This window comes from Triticum urartu, chromosome 2, assembly GCF_003073215.2.
Source record: "Triticum urartu cultivar G1812 chromosome 2, Tu2.1, whole genome shotgun sequence".
NCBI classification, from domain to species: Eukaryota; Viridiplantae; Streptophyta; class Magnoliopsida; order Poales; family Poaceae; genus Triticum; species Triticum urartu.
The window spans coordinates 619,781,992-619,793,299 of NC_053023.1; the positions used below are offsets into that span (position 1 = coordinate 619,781,992).

The 11,308-nt window shown below is 45.7% G+C and overlaps 1 protein-coding gene across 4 annotated transcripts; it reads right to left on the reverse strand.

Annotated features, from left to right (window-relative positions):
- Nucleotides 1-3,552: 3,552 nt before the first annotated feature.
- LOC125539229 (subtilisin-like protease SBT2.5) lies at nt 3,553-8,496 on the reverse strand. 4 transcript variants are annotated; one of them, XM_048702614.1, is made up of 10 exons: nt 8,363-8,496; nt 7,588-7,646; nt 7,243-7,294; nt 7,015-7,165; nt 5,990-6,384; nt 5,804-5,899; nt 5,616-5,685; nt 5,256-5,538; nt 4,796-5,121; nt 3,553-4,687 (listed from the first exon to the last, which is right to left on the reverse strand). In XM_048702614.1, the coding sequence occupies exons 3-10, from the start codon at nt 7,290-7,292 to the stop codon at nt 3,725-3,727; spliced, it is 2,334 nt and encodes a 777-aa protein (XP_048558571.1). In that variant the 5' UTR covers nt 7,293-7,294; nt 7,588-7,646; nt 8,363-8,496; the 3' UTR covers nt 3,553-3,724. The 4 variants fall into 4 exon arrangements, with proteins under 4 accessions (XP_048558571.1, XP_048558570.1, XP_048558567.1 ...); XM_048702613.1 differs by having other exon boundaries at nt 7,243-7,307; XM_048702610.1 differs by having other exon boundaries at nt 7,243-7,646.
- Nucleotides 8,497-11,308: the final 2,812 nt, after the last annotated feature.

Consider the following 11,308-nt stretch of genomic DNA (forward strand, 5'->3'; position numbering starts at 1 on the left):
CACTCCTGCTGCCACACCTTGACTGTCTCCACAAATGCCCCTTTTGGCTAGATGGCGTTGGGGAGCTTGCTCACCATGGCTCCGCCACAGTCTGCATGATGTCCGTCGACCACCTTCGGCTTCAGATTGAAAACCTTGAGCCATAAGCCGAAGTGTGGCGGGATGCGGAGAAGAGCCTCGCACACGATGATGAACGCCGATATGTGGAGGAAGGAATTTGGGGCTAGATCATGGAAATCTAGCCCGTAGTAGAACATGAGACCCCGGACAAAGGGGTGGAGGGGAAACCCTAGCCCTCGAAGAAAATGAGGGATGAACATGACCCTCTCCCCGGGATCCGGAGTGGGGATAACCTGATCCTTGTCGGGGAGCCTGTGCTCGATATCCGTGGATAGATAGCCGCGCTCCGAAGCTCCTTAATGTCCTTCTCGGTGGCGGAGGAAGCCTCCCACTTTCCCTTGGCAACTGGATCCGGCCATGGCTGGGGAGGGTGGTGGCGGTGGGAAAGATTGAAGTTTTGGGCACTGGAGCGCAGAGGTGGGAAGGCAGGAGCTAGAAGAAGGCGTGGGAAAAAAAGAAGGGATTCTTTACCCTCTTATAGGCGGTGAAATACCAAACGCCCCCCCCCCCCCTCTCAAGCCTTAAAACTCGCCTGTTCCCAAAGAGATAGTGCGAAAGGCGCGGTTGGATTACCCAAAACCGTATTGATGAGAATCCCGCAATGGACGGGCACGACCTCTGTTTTGACAAGACGTGTCAATGGAGGCTAAGCCTCGAAACACGAAACAGGAGGCGTGAAAACGGTTCGAAATGTTAAAGAGACAAGTGTAACGTTTCGTCGAAAAAAAGTTGTCAGTAAAAGACAATGTTTCTATTTTGACATCTTGTCTTCGTGGCTAAGGGTTGTGCAGAGCCGAATACAATTTCTTTATGCAGGAAGTTAATTTGAAGTGTTCAGGAGAAGGAACACGCCTTGTAGTTTCAAAGACAATCCGCGTGCCGAACACATCGTCATCAAAGACTGGTTCAGGGGCTACTGTGGGAGTCCTGGATTAGGGGGTCCCATGGTGTCTGGACTATTTAGTATGGGCCGGACTGATGGGCCGTGAAGATAAAAGCAGAAGACTTTCCCCCGTATCCGGGTAGGATTCCTATATGCGTGAATGGCAAGTTTAGTGTCCGGATCTGTTGTTTCCTTCCTCTGCAAACCGACTATGTACAACCCTAGGCCCCTCCCGTGTGTATATAAACCGGAGGGTTTAGTCCGTAGAGGCTATCGGAATATTCATAGGCTAGACAGTTAGGCCGGTTTAGCCATTACGATCTCGATGTAGATCAACTCTTGTAACCCCTATACTCATTGAATATAATCAAGCAGGACGTAGGGTTTTACCTCTTTAAGAGGGCCCGAACCTGGGTAAACATTGTGTCTCCATCGTCCCTTGTTACCATTGATCCTCAGACGTACAGTTCGGGACTCCCTACCCAAGATCTGCCAGTTTTGACACCGATAGTGGGGAAGCGAGTCGTCTCCCTGCAGCCAGGTGATTGGGCTGCCGGACATGAGGAAGACAAAGGGATCCATGGGCAGCCATTTAGATTAGGTATTAATTATACCTCCAGAGCCGGACTAGCACCGCTTCATTAATGTAAATGTAATGAAATATGTCATATTTATATGAAAATCCGGTATTTTTATACTCCCTCTGTTTTTATTTACTCCGCATATTAGCTTTGGTCAAAGTCAAACTTTGTAAACTTTGACAAAAAATTTAGACAAAAATATTAAGGTATACAATAACAACTCAATCACGTTAGATTGATTGTTGAATACACTTTCACATCGTATAGATTTGCTATTGTAAATGTTCATACTTTTTTCTATAAACTTGGTCAAAGTTTATGAAGTTTGACTTCAGTCAAACCTAATATGCAGAGTAAATAAAAACGGAGGGAGTATAAAATTCGTCATGTTTATATAAATTCTGGCCGTGTTGCACGAATTTTATTCGGTTGGTTCGAATGTTGGTCGGATGTATGTGGCTACAGTTGGATGACGTCCTCTCGTATCCGTGTCAACGGACTGATCCCTCTCTACCCGTGGACGGATGTGGGAGGAAATTTGAGCGTCGCCGTTGAAGATGCCGATGCCCTAAGGATGTATTTACAATCTAAGCATGCACCTTTCTTCGTTGATCGAGATTGATCTAGGTTGCATACCGCATTGGGTAGATTTCTTTTTCAAAAGTAATTGTAGCAAGGGAATGGTTGATGTCTGGCTAGGCTCCTTTCTTTAACTTAACCTCTAATGTGTATCTTCATGGAGTATCATATCATTTAGTTGACGTACCTGAACTGATAACATTTTCCAGAGATTATGCAGGGTTGCACATGAAAGGAAGATCTTTCTCTCTTTAGCATGGGTGTCACCGGTCTCATCCTGCCAGGCACGACGTGGCTGCGTGCTGATCCGGTACGGCCACGGACGGCGCCGGAGGGAGACTGCACGCGGTGGCGTCTACTTTCGACGGATCCCAAAGTCAGCAAGCTCCTCCCAGGAAAAGAATATATAGGAAAACTCAACCGGCTAAACGTGCAGGCAATTCCTCACCCAATTTTCAAGTATAGTTCAGATGGATCAGCGCAGGCGCGCGCGGCGGACGTAGGTGCGGTGCACTGACCCGGCGCCGCGACCGCGCGCGCTGAGGTGGACGGGAGAGGATAAGCGCGGCCGGCTCGCCGCGTCGGGTCGTCGTCATATCATCTCCGCCCATCCCCATGGAATCGATATCATGTATGGATGGATATGGTATAATGCTATACTGTTATTCTAGGTTAGCATTTTTTTTTTGAAACTGGATTCTAGGTTAGCATGACCACGTATGATAGTTACATTCTTAAACCGTGTCTGCGTAATCATAGTTGGAAGATAAAATTAAAAAATTGGTCGCATTCAGAGCTAGAGTCAACGACCCCGCAAAAAAGAGAGTCAATGGCTTCAGCTTACAAGCAAGCAAATAAGAACTTTGGGTCGTGACGTCGACTAATTGAGCAACCCTTAATTTTGAGAACACATACATCTAATCTCGTCTAGTACTCCCTCTGTAAAAGTATTATAAGAATGTTTAGAAATTTAGATCACTACATTTAGTGATCTAAACGCCACGGAGGGAGTACTTTGGATCAGAATGATGCATTTAACGGATGATTTTTTAGCGAAGATAGCTAACCGCACAGATCTCGCTCTTGCAAGTCCAATTGGGAAACGATTTACTTCGGTCGGTCGGGGAAACGGTGCGCTGGTCGCATGCAAACCGTTTGATCTCACACGATCCAACGTCCCCCTGTGTGCCCACGTTGCAGTCAAAGCTAGGAACCCACTGGCGGCCGTGCTACAATCTCGCCACTGGTGATACATCGACGGAGATGGCGAGCCCGCGAGCGTCGTCGACGAGGCGGTGCCCTACGGGGGCAGTTATTTTTCTCCCTCTGTTTTTGGAGACGACCGATGGGGAAGAAAGGGATGACGTGGCCTGAAATCAAACGGTTACAGAAGGACGAAACAGACGGATGCGCGGCGACTGGCCGAAGACCGGCGCCTAGCGTCCGCCGTCCAGATTTTGTGAGGCTCCTCCCTCTGTATACAGTAGTATACGTATACCCATACGTAAGTACGTAGTATAATACACCAGGCATACATGCATATCCAGTACGCGAGTTCAGTTCACGGGCCGCTCAACACCGCGGCGGGGTAGACGGCGAGGGGGATCCTGACGCTGTGCTTCTTGTCGCCCCTGAGCACCACCTCGCCGAAGCTGAACGCGTTCCCCGGCGCGGTGGTGTTGAGCACGATCCTCAGCGCCGCCGTCTCGCCGGGGGCGACGGTGAACTCGTCGGGCGACACGCGCACCGCCACGCCGTCGGGCGCGCGCACGTACGCCATGTACGTCTCGTTCTCCGCGCCCACGCTCCACACCTTCCGGTCCACCCGCCTCGACCCCACCAGGCTCGCCACCGTCACGCTCGGCGCGTTCAGGTCCGAGCACCACCGCGCCCGCGACGTCGGGCAGGACGCCCCCACCGCGCGCCGCACCGCGGCCTCGTCCACGCCCGGCACCGCGCACAGGAACTGCAGGTACTCCCTGTACGTGGCGTCGAACACCAGCCCCGGGTCCAGCGCGCGCGCCGCGTTGATGGCGCCCGCGCCCATGTCGAACGGCGTGGCCGCCACCACGGCGCCCACGTCCCGGCGCGCCATCAAGGGCCTCCCGGAGCGGTCGGTCACGTCGGCCGTCGTCATGATCGCCGACATGATCATGGCGGGGCTCCACTTGGGATGCCGCTGCTTGATCAGCGCCACCACCCCGGCGACGTGCGGGGTGGACATGCTCGTGCCGGACAGTATGGCGTAGCTCTCGCCCTGGACCTCCGGCAGGGCGTCGCTCGTCGGGCTCCAGGCTCCCCAGATGTGATGGCCCGGCGCCATCACGTTCGGCTTCAGGACGTCCGCCAGCTGCATCTGCGAGTTCTCTATGTTGGGCCCCCTCGACGAGTAGTCGGCGACCTCCGGCCGTTCCCCGGAGTAGCTCGCACGCCGTCCCTCCAGAATCCGGACGGTTGCTCCGAACGTGATGACAGTTCCGTCGCCGTCTCGTGCCGTGTTGTTCTCATAGTACTCCATCAGGTTCTGCACCCAGTTGCAGAAGACGATTCAGAGTTATACAGAGCAACCCAAACATTCAGAGTTACTGAAAAGACAATTTCATTGACAAATATGTGTCTGCACTGCACTCACCATCATGTCTACACCGTCCACAACCATGGCTGAAGGTACCGCGGTAGGAAATATGGGCTGATATTCATAGTCTACATCACCGGAATAACGATCAATGATCACGACTCCAGCAGCTCCGATCTTCTGAATCGTATCGATAATGCCGGCAAAGTTGTCACCCTGATAGTAGTTAGATGACACAATCATGCAGACAATCACCTTCCCCTGAACTAGAGATCTTATGAAGACCTTCGGATCCTGGCAACCATTAGACCCATCAGTCGAATTGTCGGTGCTCACGTCGTCTGCCAATGCTAATGGGTACATTGTGTCGCCTGGTGTTGGTGCTGGACACAAAGAAGCAAGATGGTAGAAACAAATTAAGCAACGAAGGAAGATCTGAAACAGATAGTACGTACTAGTAACTGTGAATGTTTTAAAAGCTAGAATTTTAATAGCAAGTTAGGTTGAAATGAATTACGGGAAAGGCCGCCGCAAGAGAAAATTTGCCCATTTCCAGCTACGATTGTTTTGTTATACTTGCGGTCCGTTGTCGAAGCCGCGACACTTGTTATCCATGGGCTGAATGAAACTACTGAGCTCGCATCAGGGCCTCCATTGCCCACTGCTTGAACAACCGAGACTCCAGCCTTGGTGGCAAGGAGCAGTTGCGTCTCAAGCAAGTTGAGGAAAGCTGCAGGGCCAGGTGAAACCGAAGAAGGTGCCATGGAAAGACTGATAACATCAACACCGTCTTCTACTGCCTACAAACAAGTCACATGGGAGACCTTCACTTACAAATCAAACTAGTAGCTTTCAGCAAACAATGTGATCACCAAACCTGGTCGACAGCAGCTATCACATCTGACATATATCCACCAAAAGGGTACGCGGCTTTGTAGACTGCAAGACTGTCAGTGCAAACCAGAAGAGAAAACAAAATGTTAGATTTCATAAAAATTGTTATCCTTTTTTATCTTTGGATTTACTTTCAACATCTGAATAATGGGACACGGAAGATATTCTCACCGAGCTCCGGGGGCCATGCCGCTTGCATATCCAAAGTTGTAACCCCTAGAAATTGCTGGTGTGTGGAAATTTCCAGCTGCGGTCGATGCTGTGTGGCTGTGCAGACATTCTTATGATCACTTCGTAGCTCTTCTGAGATTGAAAAAGAGAGAGATTCAAATAGCAGTCAGCAGCTAAGGGACATACCTGCCATGGCCATCCGGGTCATAAGGTGATGCATAATGAATTGTAGCATTGAACTCTCCAGTTGCTTGACCAGCGCGCGCGAACCACCTAGCTCCCACTATCTTACCATTGCATGAATCAGGAGGGAATCTATCCCCAGAGCGGCACATTCCTTTGAAATTGGGAGGTGGCTGCTTTGATTGGTTCGAGAAGCTGGCAAAGCTTGGGTTTTTGGGGTCAATGCCAGTATCAATCATGCCAATGACTATTCCATCACCAGAATTCTCAGCACCACCAAGCAGTGGCCATACCCCACTGGCTCCAATGTACTTTGGAGTGTATGTGGTCATCTTGGCCATTTTGATGTCTTCTTGAACGAGTCTAACTCCTTTTGCGCCGCTAAGAATTTTAGCTGCCTGTTGCACATATAACAAAAGAGGGAGGCAACCAGTTTAAGCCTCAACAGAGACAACTGAACTATTCCTATTGTCAAAATTCAGATGAGAAATTCAGAAAGAATAACCTGCAAAAAGATAGGGCATAAGAACTAAGAAGTTTCACGCATGTCAGGTTCAGAACAAATGCGCTTATGTTATAGTTTTATGTGAATTGATGCTGTGTTGCTCGTCACCATGTAAACTTTTGGACTCATGTTTCAAGATACATAGAATCATATGAGAATCGAACAACTTAAAGACTGTTAATTGCTCAAAAGACAAACTGGAGCAGATTATCTGGCTTTTCAGCAAAATAACTCATGATGATATTCAACTATAGCAAAACTTCCTTCAAAATTTCCCTACTATTTTATCTTCACGTATATACTGAATTCAGCATCATTTATTGTTGGAGGAGTGTTATTGCTGTATGTACGTTTAAAGGCTATTTCTACTCTGGAAATACTACTGAGACAGGCAAAGAATCACTGTCTGTTCAGCATGTTCTATCTATTCGATACTGGGTGTAAGTAGAGTTTTCTAATTTGTTAGTTTAACAGATAAAATGCCTAAAACAATACCATGCACTTTATAGGCTAGAAAGAGCACCTTTTCAGAGTTTGCATGAACAGCAAAGCCATTAAGCAGGTGAGTGTAGCTGTACAGTTTCTTGTAAGATCCTACGGTGAGAAATGATTCCAGGAAGACGTCGTGCTTTGTTGTGGCCATTTCCTTATACTTCTGAGCTTCCTCGCCTCTCCTGGATGAAATTCCATCAATATGAGTTATTTTCAAAAGATAACAGAGTAAAAAGATTCAGGGATGGAGATCACGTACATTACACCCTTCCGGCTTGCCTTGTAGGAAACAACTGGATCATCCTCCATCACTACCATATAAACCTTGGCAGATACATGAGATGGACCGCAATTTAGGCTCAGTAAAGCAAGAAGAGAGCATAGCACTAGAGATGGCTTGGGAAAGGCCATAGAAGTGGTGTCACTGCACAGTTGTATGAAGCTTTCCAAAACTTCCTTGGTTGAACATATGTGCTTATATATGTTGTGTGAAAGAATGTTAGGTGAGGATTGGAGGGAATTAAAAAGGGCCATGCACTGGTACATCAAGAAATGCCTTGCTCATAACTAGGCCACAAAAAGCACGCGGTAAGCGGTTCCCAACCTCCATGAGACCCTTCTTTGGCTCCTCTACTATCAGCAGTTAGCAGAATTATACTGGTCCTGGTAAGTCAAGTCGAACATATTATTTGTAGAATCACTCTATGGCATCTATAAAAATAAAATACAAACATCTACTACAAAGTAAAATAAAAAAATTAACGAACCTATCTCCAAACAACTAATGAGTTGATGAATCAGCCATCCCTTCAGAGATGGCTGATGCAGTCTTTCTTGAAACCAAATCGAGATATCAAATGTTTGGGTTCTAAGTTCTAACTGAAGAATTAGCCTCGTAAAAAAATCTGAAGAATTAATCCATCTATTCTGGAACATCACGCATCTGATTTGGTTTCAAGAAAGGCTAGTAGGTAGCATCGCAACGCCAAGAGAGAGAAAAAAAATGCATTCCCCCGCTTTGTGTGACAACAAGAACTGGCCCAGATAATCGGGCTAGGCAACTCGTGTCCTTTAGACCACTCTGTTTGTTACTCCTGCCATCCCCCAAACCCAAATCACACAAAGATTCCTGTGAGACTGCATCTCGAGGCTCAAATGACTCGGAGCCAATATCTAAGTTCCTAATTGATTGCTGCAAAAATCACCAGAGGCCGCTGTAAATCGCAAGCGAGCATTTGTCTAGTAGTAACAGTTCAGATCGTTTATGAGAATAGAAAAATAAAACAGTTCGTATGGGATGAATCCAAAGGAGTAGTAATACACAGCTGTAATGGAAGACAATCTCGAAAGGAAAAAAAAGTGGGATTGAAGAAATTTACGCAAAGCGCCACGCTCGCCGCCGTTCCTAGGGCTTCCGTTGGACGTCTTGAGTGGAGAGTAGAGATGGGGAATCGCCTCGCCCGCCATTCCTTTTCAGTTCCATTCTTCCACTTTTTTTGGTGCCGGGTTTCTAAAGAGAAGATTTCTCTTTTTAGCAGACGGAAGGAGTTTTTTTTCTCGGCTGTGACCTTTTGGTCGGCCCAAAGCTGAGATGTTGGGCTTTCTCATGACCAACCCAAAACCAACTCAAAAAAAATCTAAAAAAAACTCTTTTGCCTAAAAAAATCTAAAAAAAACTCTAAACCATCTGTCTACAAAAACTCCAAACCGACGAAACCACTAATTCAAAAAAAAAACTCCAAACCGACGAAACCACTAATTCTTTTTTAACACAGTACAGACGCAAGCGCTCATATACACGCGCATACACTCATCCTATGAACAAACACGCACATCATATCCCTATGAGCACCTCCGAAAGACTGAGCCGGCTGTCATCTTGAAATTTACGAAGTCACCGTAGGCACCTCGTCATCGACGGGAACGTCTCATCCCACTGAATGTGCATCGCCGGAAATTCTGAAATAAATCCAGAAATAAATGCGAGTATCAGGATTTAAACTCTGGTGTGCTGAAGATACCACAGTTCCTCTAACCATCCAGCTACAGCTTGATTCGCACGAAATCACTAATTAATAAGTACTCTTTTCAAAAGTCACTCCCACCTCCCAAGTTGCGACTTGTCGCCAACCATGGAGTTTTCCTTTTTTTCTAAATTTATTTATTCAAAATGTTTTATCTCTTAAACCGTGTGTCTAAACCCCGAATTGTTTTTATCGTTGGATTCCTCATGTCGAGATCTTCAGTACTAGACCTATGTGATAGATTTTGATGAACTTTTTTCCGAAAAAAAACAGACAGAGAAAACCAAACCAGAAGCACGGTTTTTTCACTTTTTTTTCTTTTTTGAAGAGGCACATCTGTGTCTCGCAAAAGAAAAAAAATGCGTCTACCAATTGTGCCTCTCGCACAAAAAAATGTTTTTTCCTCTTTCGAGTGGCACAGTGCCTCTCGCAGAAGCAAATCTGTGCCTCCACGTGAAGTAAAACTACGCCTCTCGCTGAAGCAAAAATAACACGTTTTCTTTTACTTTTTCAAGAGGCACATCCTCTTGTAGAAGCAAATTTGTGCATCTGTGAGAAGTAAATCTGTGCCTCTCACGAAAGCAAAAAAACATATTTTTTTTCTTTTTCAAGAGGCATAGTTGTGCATCTCGCGGGGGAAATCTGTGCCTCTTGCAAAAGAAAGAAAACATGTTTTCACATAAAATAATATATTCTTTTGATTTTGTTTGTCCAAAAACCTAGGAAAAACCGGGCAAAATTGAAAAGCGGAAAAAATCGAAAAACCTCTAAAACTTGAAAACCCGTATAGAAAAATCAAAAAAATTTAAAGGAAACACCCAACACGCTACACGTGGTGATGGTTGAGAGCGCGCCAATCAAAAGTGATCCTTGGAAATCAAATGCAAGGAGCATTTAGAATTAGTTAGCTTCTTCTTGAGCTCCGACCATGATAAATCCAAGGAGCAACATCGATCCAAGTGGCGTCGCCGTGTGAACCAAGAGGTCGTACGGGTCCCGTATTGGAAATCAAATCGGTGAACCGATGCCAAGTCAGTAGAACCAAGTGATAAATCATGCACAGAGGATTGAAACTTTCCTTAGAGCATCTTTAATAGTTTGTATGTTAGCTTGTTGGTAAAATATGTCATATCATCAACCAACACCTTAACATACAATAACTCCAATGAGTTGTATCTAGTTTTGCCTAATAGAATGTGAGATAATAAATGAGGTGATCTCTCATTCTATATTGGAATTTGTGCAATGGGTGTTGGTTCATGTACATACAATCTTCCTCTTTTTCCTTATTTATTGTATGACACATCATTAAAAATCCTATGTGACAAACTCTACCAACAACTATTTTACGACCATTGGAGATGCCCTTAATTAGAGGATTAATTATACCTGAACAAGTGAACAGAGGTTATGGAGAAATGCGTTCCAACCTGATAGTTTGTTTAGGTTAAATATACTTATCCCGTAAATCACTAACTCTGATGGCAATAACCGAGCTAGGTTGGTTTATCTATTACACAAACTAACAAATAAAACTCTTCACATGCAATATTCTTCTGCTTTTTTTTTGAACATCAGTACAGACGCAAGCGCTCATATATATGCGCATACATTCACTCTCATGAACGCACACACGCACGCCCTACCCCTATGAGCACCTTCAAGAGACTGAGCCGGCATCCATCTTAAAATTACGAAGTCACCGTAGGCGCCTCATCGTCGACGGGAACGTCTCCTCCCACTGAAAGCATATCGCCGAAAATCTTGAAATAAATTCAAAAATAATGCGAGCACCAGGACTTTAACCCTGATGGGCTAGGATACTGCAGTCCCTCCAATCATTCAACCACGGATTGGTTCGCGATATTCTTCTGGTCTTACCATGCGTGGATAACAATATATTGTCAAGACGTCAACATAGAATCCATAATACATATCCAACTTTTCAAATGTAACTTCCGTGCACTCTTACCATGTGTGGGTCACAATATATCATCTACATGAAAATCCATAATATATGTATAGAGACACAAATATCAACATGGCGGAGATCAAGAATAGATCCACGAACTCCACAAAGTTTTACTAAAACACATCTCGTATATGCATAAGTGTGAAACACTAGGTTTAAACTTTGATAGATAATTTTTTGCCCACACAACTTATACATTCCTCACGAAGGGGTGATTCTCCACTTGATTGGCGCGTAAGAAAATCTTATTTTGTTACAATGCTAGATTCATCTTGATCCCATATCTCTCTCCATGTTAGCAGAAGTATCACACACACATGACATGAACA

Bases quoted from the DNA above. Each gene is read 5' to 3' on its own strand.
- LOC125539229 (XM_048702610.1), bottom strand. From the start codon at position 7,529: ATGTACCAGTGCATGGCCCTTTTTAATTCCCTCCAATCCTCACCTAAC. The intron at 7,166-7,242 runs GTACGTGATCTC...AATTTCATCCAG, and splicing joins GCAAGCCGGAAGGGTGTAAT to GAGAGGCGAGGAAGCTCAGA. The intron at 6,385-7,014 runs GTGCTCTTTCTA...TATGTGCAACAG, and splicing joins TTCATGCAAACTCTGAAAAG to GCAGCTAAAATTCTTAGCGG.